Source organism: Chelmon rostratus, chromosome 12 (genome assembly GCF_017976325.1).
Source record: "Chelmon rostratus isolate fCheRos1 chromosome 12, fCheRos1.pri, whole genome shotgun sequence".
Lineage (NCBI taxonomy): Eukaryota > Metazoa > Chordata > Actinopteri > Chaetodontiformes > Chaetodontidae > Chelmon > Chelmon rostratus.
The window spans coordinates 8,103,752-8,129,320 of NC_055669.1; the positions used below are offsets into that span (position 1 = coordinate 8,103,752).

Sequence of the window (25,569 nt, forward strand, 5' to 3'; positions counted from 1 at the left end):
GTTGTAGAGCGCTATAGTGTTGACCGCTGTCAATATGTGGGCAAGAGTGTGTTCATGATTGCTGCTGGCTTGTTGCAATATTACTTTATAGGCAGGTGGATGGGTGTCAGTGTCTGCTGGTGGTAATGTGAGCCAACAACTTTTCAGCCCCCACAGAGGTCAGTGTGTCGTCATGCCTGAGCGCACTGCCCACATGTGTGCTGTATGGACAGCTGAATGACCCGCCGCGTCCTCTGTCAGCGTGCTTTGGCACACGTTAGAGGACGGCGTATCCGCCTTTTAATTGCTTCTTTTTTACCGAGCAGCCTTTAATTTCTGAGGGACGTTCAACGGCAACAGGGAGACACCTTCCTTCACGTTGCGCCACATGGAGCCTCCAGCCAATCCGGGAGACAGCCCGGTGGAGTTGGAGATAACGGTGGAGAACGTGGAGTCGGTAAGTTACCTGTCAATAATCAGCCACCTCACTGGGTGGCTGTAGAATAGAGCATGCAGGTGGAGGTCCTGTAGCACCATTCAGAGCGCCAACAGCTCATTTGGACACATGTTTGTCAAAGCGAAGAGCTGCTGCATCATCTCACATCGATGTATTTTACTCGCAAGAATAACTGAAGTAAGAGTGAAACAGCAGCAGCTCGGTTGAACAGAAAACGTAGCTTGTTGATTGTGCTTCAACATGGGGAGATCAGGCAAACTGGACCTTTTGAAACATGATACCAGCTATAAGCAAATGCTGCGCTAATAATAACTGGCACCATGTGCTTTGGATTAGTTGCCACGACAACACATTTCTTTACTCTATTCAAACAATTGGTCTTGCAACATGCATAATTATTACTGCTTGTTATAGATTCAATGTAAAGTTGCTAAATAAATTCAGTCCTGTATCATCCTGTTGCAGATGCGTTTACAGTCAGTGCTGTATAGGCCCTCAGTCAAAGTGGAAACATGGGGACACTGATTGTTGAACTTTACAAAGATTGCCCTTTTAATCCACTCTGATGTACTCATCCATATTGTCCGAGTCTGTTATTACCATCTTACCCTTTGTTTCCTTTGCACTGGTCCCTCTCTCCTCCTCCAGGCTCTCTACCAGCTGTACTTTGACCCAGACATGGAGCGTAAGAATGTGGCGCAGAAGTGGCTGACCCAGGCTCAGGCCTCTGCACAGGCATGGCAGTTCTGCTGGGCCCTGCTCGGCCCTGACAAGGTCTGTAATGCTTCTGCTGGTCACACGTCAGTGCTGATCGGAGATGCAAATGTGAATATTTTGCTGTGTTGAGTTCAAAGATTGATGTCTGCAGCAGTTATCTGTCTTTTCGCAGCTGCCAGAGGTGCAGTTTTTCGGTGCCAGCACCCTTCACACAAAGATCTCCCGTCATTGGAGTGACCTCCCAACAGACCAGCATGAGGGCCTGAGGATGCAGCTCCTGTCCCACATCCTGCACTTCTCCACGGGGCCTAAAATGGTGCTGACCAGGCTGTGTGTAGCCCTGGCCGCTATGGCTCTTAACTTAATTCCACAGGCTTGGCCCCAGCCTGTGGAGGACATGGTTAGGGCCTTCCAACCTCAGAAGCCGGACTCTGATGGTGGTTCTGGAGCAGAGGCCACCCAGGACCCTCAAGCGCACTGCCTCGCACTGCTGGAGCTCCTCACCGTACTTCCGGAGGAGTTCCAGAGTACCCGGCTGGCTCAAGCTCGGCGTGCCCAGCTGAGGGAGGCCCTGGCTGCGGAGTGGACGGTGGTGTGCCCCATGCTGCGCCAGCTGCTCCAAAGCCAGGACTCCTCCAACCAGGTGAAGGAGAAGGTGCTCCGCTGCCTGTCCAGCTGGGTGGGGCTGGACGTGCCGTTAGGGGAGAGTCATGAACTGGTCCAGGACTGTTTCGCTGCGCTGTCCGACCCAGAGCTGTTCGACACGGCTGTGGAGACGATAGTTAACGCCATCTCACAGCCTGACTGCCAGAGGTGAGGAACACGCTGGATCATAAGGTCGCATAAGGGTCGCGGCCAGTTTTCAGGTGTGTGAATCAGATCGTGTGTGTGCAGGTACATCGATGCTCTGGTGAGCCTGATGCCTCTGGTGCTGGGTCTCCATGACCAGCTGAAGACAGCGGCTCAGGACGGAGACATGGAAACCTCACATGGTATCTGTCGTATTGCTGTTGCCATGGGGGAAACTCACTCCAGGTACACACACACACACACACATACAGCATCCTATGGCTTCAGTAAATGGCTTTTATTTCTTAATCTGGATCGATGTGTTTGTGTATGACAGGGTTTTGTTGGAACAGGTGGAGCACTGGCAGGAATATCTGGCTTTGGTTAACATGATTCTCTTCTGCACCGGCATCCCTGGGCACTACCCCGTCACTGAGACCACCAGCTCCCTAACACTCACGTTCTGGTACACTCTGCAGGTACGATCAACACATTCTCCCACATTATTTTTTTGTCAGTTTAGTGAGTTACTTGTCTATGCATTAACTGTGAAAGCGTGTCTTTGCCCACCAAAGGATTCAGTACCCAAACGTTCTTTCTAAATGTTTTCTTCATGTTCAGGATGACATCTTGTCTTTTGAGGAGGAGAAGCAGGCAATTTATTTGCAGGTCTACAGGCCGGTTTACTTCCAACTGGTGGACGTGCTCCTCCATAAATCCCACTATCCCTCCCAGGAGGATTATGCCTCCTGGTCTTCTGATGACAAGGAGCAGTTCAGAATTTACAGGTAAGACAAAAGCAAAAGGAGGTTTTGAAGGAGTTTGACCAAATTGATTAGAATTCATCCTGAGGGAAATCATGGCTGGATTAAATTTCTTGTCAGTCCATCCAATAGTTGTTGAGTCATTTCTGCCCGCGTGGCTAAAAATGGTAGCCACAAATCGAGCTTTGGATTTTCTGTCCGGTGATGTTTTCATGGTCCCTTTACGTTTCAGAGTGGACATTTCTGACACTCTCATGTACGTGTATGAAATGTTGGGAGCGGAGCTGCTCAGTAACCTCTATGACCGCCTGGGCAGACAGCTGATGGACCCCCAGCAGTCAGCAGTATGGCAGGTAAAGTCATTACTTACTAAGCACTTAAGGTGGAAACACTTATTACAAACACTGTGCATGTGAATATTGTAATTTTGTAAAATTATAAACTCTCCTAATCCTAATCCTTTCGCCTGATATGATATAGATTACAGCTACCTACCACCTCCTGACTGTTTGCTTTGTTTTTCTCCACCTTCAGGACACAGAGGCCTTGTTATTTGGCTTCCAGTCCATAGCTGAGACGATAGATGTGAACTACTCGGATGTTATCCCTGGTCTCATCGGTCTGATCCCCAGAATCAACATCAGCAACGTTATGCTGGCTGACACCGTCATGTACACCATAGGTATATAACCAGGCAGCTTCCTGTATGTTTGAAATGTTAACAGCTATTTTTGATGGTGCAAACCTGTTTCCATTCACTGTCCCCTTCCTGAATGCCCTCTGTTGGTCAGGCTCCCTGGCTGAGTGGCTTGCTGACCACCCAGTGATGTTGGGCGCCATATTACCCATGGTGCTTCAGGGCCTGGTGAAGGCAGAGCTGTCTGTGTCCAGCGTGTCCACTCTGAAGAGGATCTGCAGGGAGTGTAGACATGACCTCAACCCCTACGCTCAGGACATCCTCACCGTGTCACAGGTCAGACCCGCAGCCTTTACTTTAACATCAGGGTGACCGTCTTTGTGCTAACGCCTGTGTTCCTCTGCAGGACGTACTGCTGAAAGAAATCCATAAGGTGAGTAAACAGCCTTCAACAGCGCCAGGTAGATCCTATGACGAGTGCACCGATCATCCCTGCGAGGACATCATGTATGATGCGCGCTGTACGTGTTCCTGTGTGTCTGTGTGCAGAGCAGCCAGTGCATGTGGCTGATGCAGGCTCTGGGTTTCCTGCTGTCCGCCCTGCCTGTAGAGGAGATTCTGGCCAGGCTTCACGCTCTCATCACTCCTCACGTGCAGCAGCTGGATACGCTGGCCCAGCAGGAGGTGACAGAAACTTCCACAGAAAACCTCACAAACTATATTGTACTTGAAGTATACAACATAATGAGCACATTTGAAGCAAATTGTTGTTATCGTGTCGCTAAATTTTAAATATAATAATACTGAATTTCACTGCGCCACTACTAAAGTGTGTAATAGCTCTAGTTGCACTTCATTGTATGTAGCAAAAGTGTACTAATGAGCAATACTACTTCATTTATAAGAATAAGAGTATTCTTCAAAAACGGCGAACAGTTTATATATTATTCATTTGCATTTAAAGTAAGAATGACAATAAGTAATACTACCTCACTTGTAATAAGTACTCTGCAAATACATACAATACTGTATACTGTAAATATATTTGGTAAATACAAGAATATCACATTGCAAATATAATTGAGTATAACTTATATTAGATATTGAGAACGGCTTATCTTTAGATTGACATGAAGCACAGTTTAATGAGCTGATTGATGCTCTTATCCAGGGTGACGGTCGGCATTCAGCGGCACGGCGGCGTTTCACACTAACGACAGTAAAATTGCTCTTTGCTCTCACAGCCTTTTCATCACAAGGCCACACATCAAACCCATCCACTCTGTGTCCCCCTACAGCCAAATCCCACCAATAAACAGTCTATCATCCACATCCTGGGGATGCTGTCCAGTCTCTTCACCACTCTGGACATCAACAGACAAGCAGACAGCTTAGAGGGAGCAGCCAGCCCAAGACTCACTGCCTCACAGAGCACACGCAACCCAGTAAGTTCAGCCCTAAAAACTCAGTGAATTAAGGATAAAGCATGAAAGGACTGTTGGCTCATACATCAGTCAAATGATGGTTTGTTAATCAACCCTCAGAATGGATCTCATGCATCAATGTCTCTGAACATGCTTATATAAAAATGTAGAGAAATACCTCCATGAGAGAGATGATGTTTTCTCTTTTCAAGTCAGATCAAGTGTAAACAAGCCATTGACAAGTGAGGACAAATGGAATGTTTTTTTGTTTCAGGTCGTTGTTGTGCTCCAGCAAGTGTTCACATTGATCCAGACCATCCTCAGCAAGTGGCTTGATGACTCGGAGGTAGTCGAGGTAAGAGGGTTTTTACCGCTTGCATAAATATGCATGTGTGCATGTGTGCATGCGTGCGTGTGTGTCCACTGACTCACACTCACTCCCTCCCCCTCCCTGCAGGCAGTGTGCGGAGTATTTGATAAGTCAGTTCGAACCCTCCTACATGATTTCGGGCCCATGGTGGCTCAGCTGAGCGGGATGCTGGGGCAGATCTACAGCGCCTTCCCGCAGGCCTCAGCTCTGGACCTGGCACGGCAGGTACGCCCCCACAGATCAGGGCCCGAATACCACCATGACCCCCCCGGATGCTTCTTTACATGCTCGCGTGATCAGATGTCTCTCTTTTTGTTTAGCTGGTTCACATATTTGCTGGAGAGGAACACCACCTCTCCAACATCAAAAGCCTTACTGAGGTGTTGACCTCTGCCACGCTCGCTATCTATCAGCAAGGTCCACGGGATCATCCTGATATTGCAGAATCGTTTATGCACCTTCACGCTCAGGTGGGTTGAATATTCTCGCCCGCTGTTGTGCACATCTGCATCACACAGGAAACTTTGCCTGAATACATTTTCTTTGCCTTTAGATTCTTAAGAGGAAGCCCGACTTCTACCTGTCGGACCAGTTGGATGTTAAAGCTCTGTTTTTCTGTGGTGAGGATCGTTTCATGCTTGCACTGCATGCAAGTCATTCTCACACATTTTTTTTTTGGCATATTTTTGCTTTTGAAGACAAGTAATTTCCAAAAATGCTATAATTGTACCCTTTTACACATCTTTGACTCAATGCAGTATGTGGTCAAACTCAAATTTGACTTTGCTAGTCTTAATAAAGTTTTTCTAAAAATGAATTTGTTAATAATTAAGACAAAACTTTCCTTTTTTCAATTGAGCCTGAAATTCTGCCTGAATGTGTGTCTCCTTAGCTGAAGCAGTCGTCTTTTTATCCTGTGCTCTCTCCAGGGATTCTATCGCTGAAGTTTCCAGAGACACCCACAGTGAAGGCTGCCAGTCTGTTCTTTGTAAGTCGGTGCAGAAATGCGCGAGGTTTAATTGCAAGCCGTGGTTTGTATTTCATGGATTCTTGTTGTTTTTGCCGTGGCCCTGGCAGACGGAGCTGCTGCCTCGCTGTAAAGACATGTCCCCGCTTGGTGAGGTGTTGCAGAGGGATGGAAAGCTCCTGACAGAGACCATACTCCAGGTGAGTCGCCTTTACACACAGCTACATACCAAACTGTTGCTCATCAGAGCCCCGTGTGGAACGTTCTGGACGTTTTGATCTCCGTCTCAGGCGGTCGGAGGAGAGTCACCTCGCAGTCTGACGGAGCACTTCTCTGAGGTGCTGCTGAGCCTGAACAGACACTGTCCGGCTCTGCTGTCCCAGTGGCTGAAAGACGCCCTGCAGACCCCAGGATTCCCCTCCACCCAGGTGTCCACGGAGCAGAAACACGCCTTCACTCAGCAGCTTCTAAGGTGATTACACATTAGCTGTTCCTCACGATTTCTGATGCTTTAAAAACAAAAGCCTGTTTTATAGAGGGACATGTTCCAGCCACAGATCACAGAGCTGGATGACGGATTCAGAGAACGACAGCGACACGTTTGCTCACTGACTTCTTCTTTCTTCCAGGGAGCAAAGCAACAAGCGTCGCGTTAAGGAGATCGTGAAGGAGTTTTCTCTGCTCTGCCGGGGCCTGCAGGGGTCTGGATACTAGATCGCTAGACTGGGCTTTTCCCTCCTAAGTAAGCCTAAGAGAAAGTATCAAAATCAATAAATTGAATGTGTTTCAATGATAAATGGTGCCAGACAGGACTTTTTTCTTGGCCAGGCCACACTGGATGATCAAATGATTGTAACACCCAGACTGATCCAAAGCAAAAACACAGAGTAAGTGGGCCTCTATTCGGATGAGTGGACCCTCTGTGCGCCATGTTTTTAATAAAATACCTTTATCACTTCCAAAGCAGGATCAAATGAAAGATAGACTCCAGGCATGGATCCAAACCTGTGCTCCGTCTGACAAAAACACCAATAAACAGTTTGTTCTTTGCAGCTGCGTGAGCAACTGTGTGAGTGTTATTATTTATTGTTTCTCCTCTGTTGTGTGCTGCTTGTAGATCATATTCACACATTATCAAAATATAGAAACCCCCTCCCACCCCCACCCGAGCCAGGCTTCTTCTCCTCCTCTCTTTTAAAAATGCGACGTCATTACATGATATAGCTTAGAACTCTTGTACATGTATACTTCTGCTAATATATAATAAAACAATTTCATCACTTCCACAACAGAAAAAAACAAGACTTTTTGTAAGCAGACGACGTGTCCTGACGGCAGACTCTTCGTTTTGTTTTTTTTAAATCAGTGACATCACTGTGAGGGATGGCAGTTGTTGTCGGAAGCTGGGCTCCTCTGTAGAAAACGTGGATTTGAGAAGCGGTGGACTGTCGTAGTGGCGGTTGGTGCACTGAAAAGAGGTGCTGAGATGAGAGGGGTCTGGTCTGCGAGCGTCCCTGGTGGCTGTGCATTTCCACCACAGCTCAGCAGGCTCCTCCCGGAACCAGTCCTGACCCGGCCCGTTCACTATCGTATTCTCGTGAAGAGGTTCAGCACTGACTTTGATTCCTGGGAACAGAAAGAGATGTCCAGATCTGTGCTTACTTCAATTCCTTCATAATTTCGGGGGATTTCCAATTACTTTCTTTCTTTCTTAAAATGAGGCATCACACATTGTGTCTTGTGATCAGGAAATCAGGATGAGATCAACTTTCTAACTGCTGTTTCATCAAAGTGTTTCCAGAGAGCGGAGAATTGGACAAACATCAAGTACCTTCAACATATCGTTCAGCGACTTCAAACACCTGAAGGCATACAGCTGCATATAACGGACACGCAGCGCCGTCTCTGATGAACACACTGTACCTTGGTGCAACGCGTCTTGCTGAAGACGTTCCAGAAACGTAGCGTCTCGTCCCCAGCTCCTGTAACGATGGCCTCCCCATCCGGTGACACAGCCTGAGGGGGGAGGACACGGAGAGGAGAAGAGGGGGACATTTCAAAATGTATATATCAGGAAAAATCTCCATGTCACCAAAAACAGTGGGTGCATACACTGGGGAAATGCAACCAAGCACAGTCATGAGTATTTCCACACTGCTCTTAAAAAACAAAAGCATCTTCCTCCAGCGCTGGATGAGCGTATGAAAACAGATAGTCCAGCTTACCAGATACAGCACTCTGTAGGAGTGTCCGGTCAACTTGGCCACCTGCGTCAGTGACGGATACTTCCACACCAGGATCTGGTTCTGAGAGTAGCCGTGAGTGCTCACCTGTCAACAAAGGCAGAAGGATGAACTGAAAGGACACACAGTAGACTGCTGTTGAACTGGACTCTGTGAGATTGTAAATGTGTACTGAATGATTGGAAATAAAGAGAGTGTATTAGATGATCAAAATCTCCCTTAATTTCAGACAAAAATACGATAAAAACAAATGAATTGCTAGACAGTGTCCACACTGAGAGTATATTATGATTATAATGGATTCAGAAGAATAATATTTATTTTGACCAATGATTAAATGACGTTTTATCAAATATTATTCTGTCATAACTGTTTCCTACAAGGCGACACTTACTATTCAGTGCCGTCAAAGAACTGGCACTGCATCTGCAGGGTGTGCGTGTGTGTGTGTGTGTGTGTGTGTGGGCATGTTTCTCATGTTACTCATGTGACTTGGGTTAAGGGTTAGGGTAACCGTCCAAGAAATGAACATAAGCCAATGTCATGTCCTCTGAAGTGATGGAAACACAACTCTGTGTGTGTGTGTGCGTCTTGTGTGTGTGTGTGTGAGCGTCCCCTCACCAGCTCGTTGGCGTGTTTGGACCACGCCAGGTTGCAGACCTGGGAGCCAGTGTCCGTGCTCTGCAGCGCCTGACCCGTCAGCGTGTTCCAGAAGCGCAGGCAGCGGTCGGCGGTGCCGCCCCCCGACGCCAGCAGCCCGTGCTGGTGGGGGGACCAGGCGATGGCCTTCACCGCTGCCAGGTGGTCACTGTACTGCTGCACGGGGAGGAGGCTGGAGCTGTTCCACACCAGTAGCTTTGGCGGGAGATGACAAAGAGCGAGGTCGCCAAGCTTGAATACGTTCACTTTGACTGTCTTCTGTTATCTCTAGACTCAGGATTCACACATTCAAAAGGTCGCCAGCAAAAAAAAATGATGCTTTAAATTCCCTCACCTTGTTGTCGTTGCCTCCGGACGCCAGGTGCTGGTGGTCAGGAGACCATTTGAGACCGCACACCTCTTGTCTGTGACCTTGCAGCCTCCTCTCGGCAGTGGGGGGGGTTCTGACGTCCCGCTGGAGGATCACTCGGTCCCGACTCCCCGACGACAGCTGCTCTCCATTCCACGCCAGGGCACCTTGGGCATAAAGGGAAAGGGGGGGGGGTCTCATATTTCACTGTGGCTGAGAATCCATCTGCTGCTCTTGATATGAACACATTAGCTGGTATAATAAACAGGATATGTTGGAATTCAAGGCTACAATGAAGTGCAAGACCTTTCCTTCCAGCAGCTCACGACTGACCTACACGTGCTGAGTGACCCTCCAGACTGGTCAGCTTCCTGCCTCCTGCCGCGTCCCAGATCTGAACGTAACCCTTGTGGGTGCCGACGGCAACGAGGCTCCCCTGATAGAACCGGAGCCACATCACACAGTCACTTTCCACATTGCTTTTCTACAAACAGCTCACTTTTCTCTCATAAATAAGCAGCAGACTCAGCCTCACCCTCTCATTCCAACAGACCGACGTGACGGAGTCTCCGTCCACCGACAGGTCACATAACCTCGTCACCTGTCGAGATTAACACAAAGCACAGACATTTCCTCTTTTCTCTCCGACTGTCCCCTCTAGGCATCAACAGCGAAATCTGAACCTGAATCTGAATCTGACCTGGCTGGTGCAGGCACTCCACAGGTAGACGCAGGCTCCCAGGCCGACACTGAGCAGGTTGCCCGCTGACCAGTCTACCAGGTTGAGGTAGAAGTCATCCTGCAGCTCCGGAGCGTCCAGAACTTTGAAGGGGATCTTGGAGATCTTCCGGGCTGGCTTACGGGGGGAGCGGAGCAGCTTGTGACTGCAGAAACGGCAAGAGGAAACGTTACCTGGCGGCGTACGTTCAGCTCTTTCTGCTGAGCGTGCGGCACGTGAGACGTTTCATACCTCTTGTTGCTAAGCGGAGAAAGGGAGTACGGCGAGACTTCGCTGTCGCTGTCGAAAGGCACTCTCTTCGTGTGGACAGTGTACTGCGGGGGATGAATAAAGTAGAGATAGGGATTATTTCACAGGTAAATCACACCTCGACTGCACAAAAATCTGCTTATTTTTCCATGATCCGTACCCTAAAAAGGCTGTGAGAGTCTTGAGAGAGGACTGCATGCCGCCGGTCGTCTGTGTGGGGGTCTGGCACAGTCTCTATCCCGGCCCCCAGCAGCTCATTCCGTAACAGGGCAGCGTACGCCACAGCATCTGGAAGGGGGTGGCAGTGAGAGAGGAGGTGGAAACACAGGTGGAGGAGAGATGTAGGTCAGGATAAAAAAAAAAAAAAAAAAAAAAAGCATGATCGGACTAGGCGTGAAGTAGAATGTCTGACCTTTGCTTGAATCTGAGCTGGCGTCCTTTGCTTTATGGTTCTGGCTCGGGGAGCGGCAGTTCTCCTGCAGAGGAAAGGAAAGGTGCGCCGGTTAGTGTCTTTGCGGGGCGGTGCAGGATGTCAGGTGACTGAACAGGTGAAGCAGGAGCTGCTCACGTTGGCATAGTGGAAGTTGATGCTCCAGTTGCTTCCGGCACGGGTGGGAATGAAGCGGTCCCCTGACTTGACACTGACAGGACTGCAGGTAGCGCTCACACACTGGGGTGGCCGGAGAGACAGAGGTGGTTACTCAGGGCCTCGCTCACACCGTTCCATGAACTAAATCACACCTGGCAGCTCCACCCAGCTGTCACATACATGCGCCAGCTGAGCATCAGCAGCTGTTCTATCCTCACCTTTGACAGGCGGGCCTCTGTGGGCAGGTTCTGGTGGTTGATTTGCCTCAGCAGCCGCCTCTCGTACTCCTGGTCCATCTCCTTCAGGGCTGACGAGCAGCAAGGCCCCTCTGCTGCCCTCCCCGCCCCCTTTAAACCTCCGCTCCCTCCAGCTGAGGAAATCCACACTGGACCCCCATCTCTGAGGAGAGAGAGAGAGAGAGGAGAGTCCAAGAGAAAGACAACACACACCGACTGGCCTGCTTTCGCCTGGTGTCTGTGCGTGTCAGCGCGTGGCAGGTGGTGTTTATGTTATCGTTCGCATGCTTAAAAGACCAGGTCCGCATTTCTCTCGCAAGAAAGCGGACAGATATTGAGGTCAAGTCGCTAAACAGCTCCACAGTGCGCTAATGCCTGCCGCACCGTTGTCATGGCATCATGCTCGCGCACACAACAACCCATTTAACAAGCCGTGCTCACATCAGCTGACGCCGCCGCTCGACAGCGAGGCTCTCTTACCCGACTGACACGGTGGCTCAGGTGACCAAATCAACTGTCATCGTCGGCTGAACGGGTCGGCGCTGCGGCGGGGGGACGGTGCTCGCTTCCGTCCAGATCACAGCGGTGCGTCCGAGTGCCAACGCGACTCACTGGCGTTGTTTATGTTCGCGACAAAGATGGCGACTGAATCAGCTGTAGCAGAAATTCTTTGGTTGACTTCTGCTGTCGGTGCAGGCAACGCAGTGTGCGGCTCGACAGCGACGCCCGCTGGCGACACCCATTCACTGCATGTGAAGCAGCGCTGTGGTAATTCCCTATGCGGCCACTGAGTGCCGCTGCTGCACTATAAAATATTACAGCTAGCGCTTCCAGGCAGAGGGTTGGTCATTGGGCGAATGTTTTAAATAGACATGTTATAAAAGAAAACAAAAGATACTTTTACCTTCTTAAATATATGTATTATATTAGGTCATTAATGTTAAAACAACATACACAACATTGTTTTTCCGCTTGATATTTACATGTTTCAGGGTACATATTTCAAACAAAATGTGTATATATACTTTTTCATGCACAGGCCATGTAACATAAAACATGAAATATTTCCTTATTTGTTGCAATAACTATGCTGAAAGGTCATTTATATACTGAAATACTAATGTGTGTAAAAGGGTAAGGTTACCACAATTTTTCTACATTTCAGATGAAAAGGAAAATAAATTTTATGAAAATATGTTGATTCTTCATCATTTATTTATTTATTTACACATAAGGCCTTGGGGTGTGTGGGAACCCAAACAATGAGGTAAAAAAAAAAAAAAAAAACTTTTTCAAACCAACCTCTCCCATTAATTTGCATACCATCTTTCATCAGTAATTGCATGTCAAGCATAGAGTGAGAGTAGTGATAGCACATGCTTGCCTAAGGGCCCCAGTGTGAGCGTGACTTCAAAGTAAACAAAGAGCCTTCATTTGCCCTCACTGATACTAAAGTTTCCATCCCGTTAAAAGCACGAGAGAGTGCTTTGCAGCCAAAACAGGACGATAAAGGTTCACTCTTTGAACTCTTTCATGTGTGTTTTTGCTCTGAACCACTGAAACACTGAAAAAGAGAGAGAGAGAGAGAACTGACCTGCTGCTGTGAGGTCTTTAATGAGGCTGACTGGCATGGTAGAGTGGAGACAAGGTATGGCATCTCTGGTGGCACTCTGATCCGCACGTACGCCTACATTCACATGCCTGCGGACCTGGAGAAAGCTGCACAGACACTGTTCAGGGACTGTGTTGGATTCATACTTCTACTTCACTTCATTCAAGATTCAAGATTCCTTTATTGTCATTGAGCATGACATGTCAATGAAATTTGCATTGCAACTCCCATGTTAGAAACAAGATAATAAAAAGATAAGAAAGATTATAAAATAAAATTAAGATACTAGAATAAAATAAACCAACATGCAGTAAAAATATTCACAAATGCAATAAAAAATATACTAAACAATAAACAATAATATACCAATGAAATGTACCAACAGCAGCTGAATATACCCCCCGGCCCTGTCAGATGAACTCAGGCATCAACACCACAATGTATCCTTTACTTTCACCCCACTGTTTTAACTGTTTATTACTTTTTGGCTCACTGTGTCAGCTCGCCGGCTCACTGCACTCTCAACAGGTGGTATTCAGACGTCACAGCCGACTCAATGTGAGGATATTTTATTTTAGATTAATCAACGATCTTTCCGCACACACCCCTGGTTTGTGGTCACTAAAGGAAAGATCAAAAATGAATACAAACTTGTATAGCAGAGCTTATCTTTCTTATTTCCAACGCACTTAAACGTCTCATAATTCACCAGACCCTGAAAAGTAGTTCAAACTGGCTCAGGTGCTGCACAACAGATAATACCACATTTGCATTAAAGCATCAGTAACAGTCTAATGGCAGGGGGGCATTTTTTCTGCAGAATGAGCATTTATACTTTTGACATTTTAAGTTTATTTTGCTTACAATTCCTTTTAGATAGGATGAGAAATGCAAGCCATTTACTTCTAATCGGCTGTTTATAGTTTGTTGTACTTTCATTCAAGTGAAAGATGTGAGTAATTTTCCACCACTGTACATTAAACCCCATGTTTACACCGCTCTCCATGCACACATTCCGCACATGCGCGCCCTCACGCAGTCACCCAGGGACACAAACACCGGGATCTATTTACGAGAAGCTATCTGACCATCGCCTCATGGTGCTCCCGGGCAGCCCAGTCACAACAGCCCCTCTTATCTGCATCCTCCATCGGCCCCCGCGCGGAGCAACGTGCGGCCAGGCCCACGTTGGAGCAGCCCGATGCCGACGTGGAGGGCAGCGTCTGGGGGCGTGGGGCAGCTGTCTGCCCCGGTCGGGGCGGAGGGGGAGGCGCCGCGGCCTTATCGCCTCTGTGATGCAGCGCAGCTCAGAGGAAGCAGGCGCAGCGCTTCCAGGCCGTGACGCTCTCAGATCCTGACTGGAATTCACCCCCCAGCAACAACAGGACCCTGACTAATCTCATCTCTCGTACGATGACGAGAAAATAATAGTCTCAGTATGATTTTATTTTTAAAGAAATGAGGGCGTTCCTGCAGGCGAACTTGAAAAGCATTGCTGTTCGTATCCTCTCAGAGAAAGTTGTTCTGGAAAGTTGTGTTAGTGCACAAGAAGCTGAGATCTGGGAAAAGAAAAAACAGCAACAGTGTCGGAGTGACACCAAACATCTCATCTTTGAATCGTGCCAGCAGCGCCGCGTTTAATGAGTCAAAGCTCACGCTGTGTGCAAACACCGCTGATGGTGTCAGACTTCAGCTTTGTCTGACTGATGTGTGTTTTGGTGAGAAATGAAGGGCCGGCACGCACCATTAAAGCTCCCAGCCATCTCGTGCTCACATGTGAGCCCTGCGCGTGGATCCGAATGACTTCTGACGGAGCTTGCACGTGCCGCAGAAACGGTGTTTTCTTCATCTCGCCCCTATCGACGCATCGTGGATGATATTTTGATGCCTGCCCTCGCTCTTCCTCTCCTGTGCCAGGCCGTGCCATGCCGAGCATGACACAGCAGAGCCCCCCCTGCCCTCTCGAGCCGCGTCTTTGTGTCGAATGAGGACAAGTATTGATCCGGGCAAAATCAAGAGAAGGGCATGCGGGTTAAACGTGATTTGGTTTACAGTAAATCGTTATCTTGATCAGCCCTCAACGGACCCGCATTTCAGAGAAAAGCTGGTTATTTGGGGGAGGCAGACAACCGTGCGCGTGTTTGCAATGGCAGAAAATCCACACTGCAGATCACATGGATGTTTCTGAGCGCGTCTGCGCGTGCGTAATCAATATTCACTTTTCTCTCTGTCCTGGTTCCCCCCTCAGGTGGAGTGGCTTCCCTCCATCTTCAAGTGTCACATCTGCTCACATCTGCTCATCTGCTGTGTCACACACTTTCCACTCCGTGTGTGTGTGTCATGTTTAAGTATGCATGTATGATCCCAGGGGGGTTTTTTTTTTTTTTTCAAAACAAACAAGGATGACCGCGCGCTCTTGCGCTGCGTCCCCACAGGGATGTTCCCTTCCATGTCCGAACAGTCTGCACGCCGGGTGAAGAGCCCCGAGGAATCAGCACAAATGTCAGTCTGGTGTCGCGTCCTTAAACGCATCACGATAAATGTGATTTGACACAGAGGAGTGTTTCACACACAGGCTGATGTCCAAGGAGCCACAACTGCATCATATTCCTTTCAAAGGAATAATTCAAGATCAAAAGAGGAAATGCTTTCATCACAGATAATTACCATAATGTTTTTATATGATTCAGTTTTTTTCCATAAAGACACAGGCTTATTAATATTATTCAACGTTGTTATCAAACACTGCATGCATGGCCCCGTTTTCCCTCATGGAAAGGTCAGAAAACCGCATCTCCCATTTTGGGCATGTTTTGACATTTCCCATGCATTCGCTCATTCTGTGGATTATATAACTGCTGCCGTACACATTCTATGTGTCTGAAGACATTTGAGACAGTTGCATGCAAAGGCAAATCCACACTGGGAGGAACAATGGCATATCTGTGATGGCTGAAGCCGTGTTTGATAACTGGATGATTTGTGACATTTTGTGGGAAGGACGCATCCTGTTATTGTCCCAATCGTGCATTTTAGACTCCACGAAGAGCAACACACACAAACACACACATGCACGAGGCCTTAGAGGAAGCTAACCGCCTCATCTGATCTTTTCCAGATTCATCATTTTCTACAGAGCGCGGCAGAGCTGTCTTTTTCGGCGTGCTTCCTTACCCATCTGTCTCAGCCACTCTGAGCTGATCTCTGCCATCTACGCACACGCCTGCGCCGCTATTGAATTATCCTGGAATGCCCCATATTACCCTGTATTCCTGTGACTGACTGCCCAGTTGACTTCAGTCCTCACTGTCAACCCAACTAAAAACAAACAGCAGCTGGCCAGGAGAAACTCCAGGAAGACATATGTTTTTATAAAGTGGATATGGAGAGAGCAGGTTTGTTTTGATGGAAGTGGTTCTCTTCCTCTCTCGACTTGGCCCCGGGCCACGGGCCCTTTCGGGGCCTGGCTGGCAGTGTGGAGAAAGGAGGCTGAGTGGCTGTCAGCTGGATCCACTGGCAGTAGGAGCCTCCGGCCCAGCCTGAACCCAGGCAGCTCACAGACTGCCAGGGCAATCTGCCTTCAGCCTGCTGACGTCACTCACCAACAGACCGCAAGACTTGTGTTAGAGTTTCAAACAAACTCGCTGCCCATTGCCATGGCAGTATGGACCACCACCATGGAAAACGCTAGTCCTCGTCTGCGGCCGTGTTTACCATAAACAGTTGCCTCATTTTTGCTGAATCCGAAGAAAAAGGTTTCTTGTTGTCATCCAGACGTCCACGAACTTCAAAGTAGACTAAATCGAAGGTTTCAGAAACCTCCTTCAAAATGGACCCTTTGATTCACTGATTAAATATCACACACGGCTCACATGCAGCAGGTTTGAGGTCAGCATGTTTTGTATATTTCAGGAACAAAGGACCTTTGGATCAGTCCCAACTCCAGTGTGAGTGCTGTCAATTTTCTATCCACCCAGATCATTTTCATAGCTGACTAATGAGTGTCTTTTTAAACAGGCAGTAAAACACCTGGCAGAATTTTTAAAGATGCTGAGAACTAGTGGCAGTTTAAGTGGTATCAACCCCTAAATCAACCCACGAAGCATGTCAGAAAGACTGAAGTTATGACATTGTCAGGGGAGCTACTGCGCTTTCACATAATATGAGCGGCGGAGATAAGATTCAATCAGTAAACGCCTCCAGTCGAGTCTTCCCTCGTCTGTTTTGTGGAAACTGAAATCTGTAGAAGTCATCTCATGGCTTCATGCGCGCCCTCCTGTTCATCACGTATTCCTGATGCTTATCTGTTTGGGTCAAGGTGCTCGCGGCCATGGGAGAGTGGGTGCCCTGAGGGCGCAGCACATAGCATCATTATCTCTACTCTTCCTGTTTACATTGCTGGCTCAAATCTACTGAGCTCAAATCAGAGGGAGGGCATGTCACTGAGGTCACTGCAGGGAAGTGACTTAAGTCTGAATCAAGTTGTTTTCCCCCTTCAGTTATTTCCACCTGGTTTTCCCCTCAGACTTGCAAAACTGGAACTGTGACGTGAACAAAACCGCATCAGCTGCTATTTTGTAATCGCGGTGTCATGTTTGTGACTGCGGCTGTAAGGATTCATTGAAATTGAACAGAGCTGAGGGAAACGCGCCCGGCTGCCGCTCATGATATGCAGGTCACAAACTCATCCAAACATTTCATCACTCTTTCTCCAGGTTGTGTAAACAGTTCTGAGATGGAGATAAATATGTAAACGTATAAATTCACGCCAACGTAATTCACTCATTCGTATCAGTTGTTTACTGATGTGAGCCAATAACACACAGACCAGAACATTCTGCAATACATGCCCATTTTAATAATCTGATAGAAAACATTTGTTGAGCACAACATATACCAATTGACCATATATTGTGAGGAAAACACTGAAAAAATATATTTGAAACAATGTTATATATTTCAGCAAATCGAGCTGTACAATGACCCGTCACCGTACACAATAAACTGCAGGAAATATCCAGCCTTCATACTCCTCCAGGAACAAAAGACAGAAACAAAGCCAGACTTCTTCTGCACCTCGGGCGAGGTGTCGTTGGTTCAGACCGCACAAACATTTCTGGCTGGGATTTTGAAACCAAACATACATCACAAATTGTCAGAACTGAACCGCATGACTTCATGTTACGGTCTTATAGCAAAATAGCTTGCAAAATTACAATAAATCAGAACCACCAGACAAGTTCAGTCAAACTGTGATTTGACACGTGGTAGTGCATATAAATAATAACAAATACAGGGAATATTAACAATCAATATCAATATTATCATATACAAGAATAAGATAATAAATACACTGTTACAAACAGCTGAAGGGTGCAACAAGGTTGTGCAACTCTGAGACCACTTACACACTCACATGCACACACGCAAACACACAGGAGCCAACCCCCCTTTTTTTATTGTGAAGGCTGCGCCTTACAACGTGGTACCTTTCAGGTAGTGTTGGACAGATCGGCAACCAGCTGCGGACCTGTCGGCTTACTCAAAGTGCTGGAATAAAAACTACAAGATACGATTAATCTATCGCTAACAGGTGTCCGTTTCAAATGTGCACACAGTCTGACAGTCACTCAAAGTTGAGAACGAGCCACGGTGCAAAGCGTATTCACGAGAATGGAGCCTGTTGACCACAACAGGTGTGTGAGCTAATGAAAAGGGGAATTACAAGGCGGAAACAGATTTCCCACGCTGGAAAAGTTCAGCACAATAGGAGGGGAGGAGATTACTCTTCAGCCTTTATCTTGGAGATTTCTGATGATATTTCATTGAGTAGCTGGCTTCTGTTAGCCTGCGAGGGATCAGTTTGGCTTCTGGACGGAAGTCTGACTTGTTACACCGGTGACGCTTCAGTCACTCAGGTCAGACGTGGCAGTGAAATCATCAAAGTGCTTTCTTTACAGGATCTTTGGAGTTTTTTCTTTAGATGTTTTAGGACTCAAAAATACAAAAATGTCTTTCCGATCTATGAGTTATTAAATTGTTTATGAAACGAATTATTGAAAAAAAAAAATTTAAATTTGGTCTTACATGTCTACTGTCATGTTTTCTGTAGATTACTGATGCGTTCCACTCTCTTCATCCTATGCCACAAAGTGCAAATTGTGCTGGGAAGTCAACTGATTTTAGAGATACATCCACTGGACACTTCTGTGAGAACAAGCTTAAACTATTGCCAGAACGTTAGGAAGACTGTGTGAGACAAATGTGTCCTTTTTGTAGAAAATTTGACACATTTTACAGCTACATGAATGTGTTCAATAAATTATAAAAACACTTACAAAAAGACATGGTTGTTAAAAAAAGGCACACAGCTTTTTTCTTTTCTTTTTTTTTTTAGACAAGTGTTAGAAAAGAAACGACTTGGTTACAAATAACTTGCTGACTAGTAGTTTTGGTTAGACACTTCACCAGGTGGCCTCCGATCCGGACACAATACAAAGAATTTAAATGAACATAAAAAAAATGTCCTGAAGTGCAATTTTGGAATTTTTACTAGTCCCGTATCGTCCACTTCACCTTCTCTGTCTGTGACGACAAAGATTCAGCCCTGCCTCTGCAGTCCCACAGTAGTCTCTTCTTTAAAGAGCACGCTCTTCCAGCTCCCTTGTAGGGGGCTCAAAAACAAACTTCCACAGGGTTTCCAAGCCTCGTTTGCAGGGGTGCCCCACATTCAGTCAGGACCTCTTAGGCAGGCAGCTCCAAAGAGCCAGATTGCAGGATTGCTCCACTGCAATTAAATGAATTCAGCCAAAACAGCAAAACCTGCTGCGCTCGGAGGATGGCGTCAGTTCAGCTATGTTTCCGCCGGAGAGACGTCGCGCGTCGCCATTTCCCCTCCGTCCGGATCAGAGGGATGGTCTTGCAGCAACACGCCGTCAGGTGTCTCCATCATTCCGCTCTCCTCGGCTCCATCCTGGTCATCCAGCGTCAGTTCAAACTGAAATTTACTCGCCACGGGCCCCCCCTCCAGCTCCCCATGTGGGCCGCCCTCCCTGTCGCTGGTGTAGAAGGGAGGGGAGGGACTCTGGGGGATCATGCTCTGGTACCAGTTCCTGTTGTCCTCCAGCGTGTCCAGGATGTCCTGGGCGTCAGGGTGCACCAGGTCGGCCCACGTCTCCCACAGAGGGTGGACGATGTAATCGATGAAGCCCACCTAGACAAGATGACAAGCGCTGACGTCAGTAAAACAGCAACATTAACTTCCTGCTTTTGGAGTTAGTGCGGATGTGTGTCTTCTCTACCTGTGTTCTCTCCACTGAAGCCGTGTGTTTGTCGCACATGGGACTGATCTCCATCCCCCTCTCCCTCTCTCTGTCTCCCTGGTGGAAGAACTCGTCCATGATCCTGTCTGTCCACTGCCGGTACAGATCCAGAGGCTTGGTCGGGTTGCTCAGGTCCGCACAGTGAACCATGTTACGCAAAACCTGCAGAGAAGAAGAAATTAAAAAACTTGCACCTCTCTTGTGTGTGTTTCGTGTGTCTGCGTCATTGTGTGTGTGTGTGTGTGTGCGTGCCTCTTACCTGCATCCTGTCTGTGTAGTTGTCCAGCAGCAGCACTCCAGAGCTCGTCACTTTCTTGGTCTCCACCATCGTCTTCAGATTAGCCAGCAGGCTCATGTGTTTGGACATGTCGGTTGCCAATACCTGGAAGAGCGCGGCACACGGAGAATGATGTAAGAAATGATTCAGGAGGGAGGCAATAAAGTAGCCAAGACATCACTCTGAAATGCAGACGTTTGCTCACCATGTCTATGACCATCCTCCGGAGCGTCTGCCTCTGCTTCTTGTTGAGGTTTTGGAAGATGTCGCAGTTGTCCTCCTGCAGTAGTTTAAAGCCCACGGCCAGGTGGTGGTTCTCCAGCACTGACTCATCGTTGTACATCAGGGCCAGCTCGGAGTCTAGAGGCGGAGGGAGCGAGGGACAAATGACAGGAAGGGGGAAATTAAATGCAATGTCCCCAAAAACCCACGTTGTTGCCTTTGGAGGCAGACCCAATTAAACCATGCGAATGTTTCTCCCTAAATGTAGACTAAATAAATGTCGCGGACATCTGCAGACTTTTTTGATGGACAACAGACAAAGAGGACTTACTGGTGTTGATGAGGAACTGGTTGGACACTCCCGGGTGGTCCACGTCATGAATGGCTGCAGCGAAAATGGCTGCCAAGATCTCCAGATCAGTGAAGACAGCCTGCGTTTGAAGAGGAGGAGGAACAGGAAATGAGCTTTACACTAGCCAAACAATGCCAGGTATTAGACAATGGTTAGAGGCTGGTTCTTCCATGTGTCATCCTCTCAGAAATGCAGTTCCTGAAGCATGACAGCATCGGTGACGGTTGTGCCAGTAAGCTCATTAAATCATAATTCGTAGCTTGAGAAAAAGTGCGGGGTTGGTGCCACACGCTAACGGTGCCACCAGTTGATTACATGAGGAAATGTACAAAATTTAGCTATTTCCAACTGTGCTTTGTCAGGAAAAGTAATGAAAGTCTGCATGATCAGAACAAGCAACCTACATCCAGTGCAGGCGTGGACAGGAGGATGTGCGTGGACTGGGCTACGTCAGCGGCGTGCAGGCTGTTGTGGTAGGCCACGTCGGAGTGATAGTGGCTCTCCAGGGTCAGCATGAACGTCACAAAGGTGTCCGCTGGAATCTTGAACGTCCTCATCAGGTCTCGCTCCTGCTTGCGACACACGGGAAGAGAAATGAGAAAAACAAGACCTTCAGCAGCGGGGAGACGTTACAGCACGCCAGCTGTGCTTCCAAGCATCTTTTACATTAAAACGCGCTCGCCAGCTGACCGGTGATCTGAATTTAAAAATCAAGCCTGAAAGCGAGTTTGGCAAATTGTGAATCACATACTACAGAAAAAGGTTGCAAATAAATACAATTTGCTCTCCTGCCAGGATGATTCACAGCTAGAAATCAATTTCAGCTGCTAATGTCCCTCTAGCAGATGTTCCTGTAGTGACACTGACAGCTGAACCTAACAGAGAACATACTGTGCACACTGACGTGGGCTGTGTGTGTGTGTGTGCGTGCATGTATGAACGCTTTCACACTTTTTCATAAGCTCTGTCTGACTTGACGAGCAGGTGGAACACGAGGAGGATGAGGAAGCGTGACACTGACCTGAAAGATGGTGTACATGATGCATGTGAGCGGTCGGTTATGGGAGTGCTCGGCCACCCTGAAGATATTCAGGCCCCATTTGTTGACGTCCTCCAGGTCCTATTAGAGGGCAGACAAGACGTGTCTCAGACAATCACATAATTTTCCTTTTTTTTTGGTCTGCTGTATATCCTGTCCATTACTGACCTTCGACAGCAGCTCCTCCTGGTCCGTCTTGACCCCGAAACGATTGCCGGAGCTCCCAGAGATGCTGGACGTGTGGCTGACCTTCCTCACCCCACTGATCTGAGTCATCATGCCACCCTGCTGCTGCTGCTGTTGCTGCTGCTGCTGCTGGCCCTGCCTCCTCTTCCTTTCCCTCGACTTAGGAACTGGACACGGAAGCTCCAACTCATTTTGCTTGTCTGCGGAAAATGAAAATAGAAGCAGGAGTGAGATTAAAGATTAAAAAAGGTGGCTTTTAGACGAGGAAAGGAGATGTTGGATAACCGGGGCTTGTGTTGCCACTGTACTGAGTGAACAAAGTTAACACGGGGAGGTAGTTGACCTCTCACACCTACGTGACAACACATTAAAGCCACACTGACAGCTGTTTAATTAGCAAGCAATCCTTCAGTTACACTTTACTTTGCTAAAAATACATTTCTCTTGACAGCCAAAAAGCAAAAAGTTGAAAACTTAAGTAGTTTATCATAATGACAAAGGGTCAAGAAGTGCTAATGAGATGTTATGAAATGCTCCAGTGACGTGCATTCGGAGAAATTGAGCCATGTTGTAATAACAATCCCCAGAATCGTGGAAAGCTGGCTCACATTAAGCCAAAATGTTCAGAGGAGGACGCACTTGTTAGTATGCGGGTTTGTTTGGTGCACGTGATCTGACGCCATGTATGTGCGTGAGAGCAAGCCTCCCTCACTCTGTATGTGTGTAGCACACATACACGGCAGTGAGGAAAAAAAAATATCTCAGGTGCATCCGCCACAAAGCACAGGAGGAAAATGATCTCCCTACACCCGACAGGTGTTAGCTGCAATGCAGCTGACAACAAAACCACTGAGCTTCAAAGATGAGCTGGGTTTCTCTCTCCGCGCTCTCGCGTTTGTCTCGTCTCCCCGAGCAGCTCTATCATGCAGAAATCTCTTTCACTGCACCACTTCTATTGTTAGGTGCAGTGTCTTCACCGTGCACCCATCGCCTCTCTCGCCTTTAAGGTTTTGCTCCTCCGAGGTGAGAAGACGGAGCTGTGTTTACTAGCGCGAGCTGGAACAGGAGAGCGCACACACAGCCCTGATAAGCTGGCTGTCTGGGAGCATGCTGGTGGTGAGCTGGATGGAAAACCTGCCGGGCAGACTGGCTGTTTGCTGGCTGGCCGTGACTCACGAAACGCTGCCGGGCTTTTCAGAGAGAAGGAAACGCTGCTGTCTTCCTGATGAATAATGCAGTGTCTATCTGGACCTGATGGCACCCTGTGCACCCCCCCCCCACCCCGTCCCCCTTTGCCCCTGATCTCTCCAGAGGGAAGTCTTCTCTGAGTGCAACCACCCTCCCATCCTCCCTCTAAATCTCTCTGCAGTCAGAGCGAGGGGACTCTGTGTCTCTCCCCTCCAGACCAGATCAGACTGGTTTGAGAGCAGTGGATCAGACCAACACGGTACTTGGCACATGCTTTGTGTAACCTCATAACCTCTGCCACATATAGATGTGATGTGGCATGTGATGGTACAATGCATATTTCAGTGTGAGTGTGTGTGTGTGTGTGCTGCAGTGCTCACCTAGGAAGGTGTTGGAGATGTACTCTGACACTTGGTTGCCTGAGCGACTCATCTCAGACAGGTGGCTTAGCTCCCGGTTCAGCATCCTCTTGAACTGGTAGCACAGAGATGGGGAAAAAAAAAACATGCATGAAGTTAAATGATGTGTACAAATTGCACTCATTACGATATCTTACTGCTGATTCCGAGCAGAGGAATAAAGCATTTTCTGTTATTTTCCACTGGAATATGTCCCATGAGAACATGGCCTCATGTTTTTTATGCGCCATATAAGGTCTGTGTTTATGTCTTCTTGGTCCTGGTTTGAGTTAGCCACTAAGACACTCGACCGCCTCGCATTTCAACAAACAAAACACAGTGCATGATATACAATAGACATAATGTCATAATGTTTATGCTGAATTCTGCCAGGGAAACAAAATGCGCCAGTTTTTCTCAGTGCACGCCTCCGCTGAGCTGGAGCAGGATGAAAGAATCACTCTAATCTAATCAAACCCATCCGAGTGTGTAATCGAAACATAACTAAATCAGTGTGGGAAATCTGAGACATTTCATCAGCGACGGTGAAAAGATGTCAATGTACAGCATGTGCACACACACGCACGCACACACAGACACATGCACGCACACACACTGTCCCATCTATGCCAGTTCTACTCTGGGACACACCTTGATGTATCCCCAGGACACAGAGAACAGGTAGTTAGCCTCAGGCATGGTGCTGAGCTGTGCTGAGCCCCTGGCGCTCCCCAGCAGAAGCCCTGTATGCTCCTCTCTGAGTGGACCCCCAAGGCTGAGCTCAGCCCTGCAACCTGAAGCGCGAAGATCCACCGAATCCCCGCGCTCCAACGGTCGACTATGGTAAAAACGCCCCAGCTGAACTCTCCAGAGAGGGGCTGCGGCGGACCCCTACATCCCCGGCCAACTGCGCCTCCTCATAGCGTCGCCCGCTGTTTTCCAGGATCACAAGACGCTGGCGGGAGTGATGGAATTCCCCTGGATGCAATCAATATTTCCTTTGCTTTTCTCTGGAGCTCGCCGCCTCCGTCCGTCTCTCTAAACCTCTTTCACCTCCTGTCACCATCTAAATGTTACCCAGTGACTTACAGGGGGGAAGTCCAGCCTTCCCAAGCCCAGGCTGAGCAAGGCAGGGAGGAAGGGCAGGCTCCAAGACAGATGGAGAAAGGAAAGGAGGGACGGAGAAAGGCGGAGAGGAGGGGGGAGCGCTCTAGCTGTAGAGTCCCCTGTAGCAGACTGGCTGATGGCGTCTCTCTCTCTCTCTCTCTTAGCCTCCCACCCTCTCTAAACACTGAGCCATGCACAGCACTGCAGAAAATGGGAGTTTGGAGAATGCCCCCACATCTTTCTCTCTCTCTTTAGCTATTTCTCTCGTTCTCCCTCACTCCTGTGCTCTTTGCAAACCCCCTCCCACTGCCTCTCTTACCCCCCCCATCTCTGTTTCCCTCCCTTTCTCGATCTGCTCCCCCTGCTCAGTAATGCAGAACAGATCCAACGCATACTGCGCAATGCGAGGCTTCAAAGCACCGGAGAGTTTATCACATGGGTGAGGAGACGCTGGGTATTAATTTACCAGACTGGGGTTGAGCCTTTTTGGACATTGCAGTAGCAGAACCATAAACTGCTGCTCACACTTCAGCGCATCATCACAGCAGGACATTTTTTTAAAGACCTGTTCCAAAAACAGCGCGTTTCCTATCTCACTGCACCAGTTTTCTGTTTTAAAAAACACAAACGGAGATGATGGGAGACAGATGAGAGAGTTTTCAGTCTGCCGCCCACCGGAGTACCACCAATTGCACGA

General features: G+C 48.0%; 3 protein-coding genes across 5 annotated transcripts in view; 1 reads left to right on the plus strand and 2 right to left on the minus strand.

Moving 5' to 3' along the window:
* The first annotated feature begins 344 nt into the window (after nt 1-344).
* LOC121615199 (importin-13-like) lies at nt 345-7,125 on the plus strand. The gene is made up of 20 exons (XM_041949447.1): nt 345-436; nt 1,085-1,210; nt 1,326-1,966; nt 2,048-2,188; nt 2,280-2,421; nt 2,564-2,730; nt 2,939-3,059; nt 3,241-3,388; nt 3,498-3,679; nt 3,750-3,776; nt 3,893-4,027; nt 4,642-4,788; nt 5,042-5,122; nt 5,225-5,362; nt 5,458-5,607; nt 5,691-5,757; nt 6,067-6,125; nt 6,215-6,304; nt 6,395-6,576; nt 6,734-7,125. The coding sequence occupies exons 1-20, from the start codon at nt 368-370 to the stop codon at nt 6,816-6,818; spliced, it is 2,898 nt and encodes a 965-aa protein (XP_041805381.1). The 5' UTR covers nt 345-367; the 3' UTR covers nt 6,819-7,125.
* A 149-nt stretch (nt 7,126-7,274) lies between these two features.
* fzr1b (fizzy/cell division cycle 20 related 1b) lies at nt 7,275-11,844 on the minus strand. The gene is made up of 14 exons (XM_041948828.1): nt 11,650-11,844; nt 11,152-11,332; nt 10,913-11,014; nt 10,757-10,820; nt 10,505-10,632; nt 10,327-10,409; nt 10,057-10,240; nt 9,892-9,957; nt 9,690-9,792; nt 9,342-9,523; nt 8,969-9,202; nt 8,330-8,434; nt 8,028-8,120; nt 7,275-7,730 (listed from the first exon to the last, which is right to left on the minus strand). Exons 2-14 carry the CDS (start codon nt 11,227-11,229, stop codon nt 7,689-7,691), a joined length of 1,464 nt encoding a protein of 487 aa, XP_041804762.1. The 5' UTR covers nt 11,230-11,332; nt 11,650-11,844; the 3' UTR covers nt 7,275-7,688.
* A 5,781-nt stretch (nt 11,845-17,625) lies between these two features.
* The window catches only part of LOC121614518 (cAMP-specific 3',5'-cyclic phosphodiesterase 4B-like), a 48,165-nt gene continuing 40,221 nt past the window's right edge, over nt 17,626-25,569 (minus strand). For all 3 annotated transcript variants that reach the window (XM_041948422.1, XM_041948423.1, XM_041948421.1), the window contains 9 exons: nt 23,748-23,841; nt 22,162-22,379; nt 21,976-22,074; nt 21,359-21,523; nt 20,934-21,033; nt 20,586-20,740; nt 20,363-20,485; nt 20,083-20,265; nt 17,626-19,994 (listed from right to left, as the gene is read on the minus strand). In XM_041948422.1, coding sequence (XP_041804356.1) covers nt 19,635-19,994; nt 20,083-20,265; nt 20,363-20,485; nt 20,586-20,740; nt 20,934-21,033; nt 21,359-21,523; nt 21,976-22,074; nt 22,162-22,379; nt 23,748-23,841 — 1,497 coding nt within the window. In that variant the 3' untranslated portion in view covers nt 17,626-19,634. The remainder of the gene's footprint in view (nt 19,995-20,082; nt 20,266-20,362; nt 20,486-20,585; nt 20,741-20,933; nt 21,034-21,358; nt 21,524-21,975; nt 22,075-22,161; nt 22,380-23,747; nt 23,842-25,569) is intronic.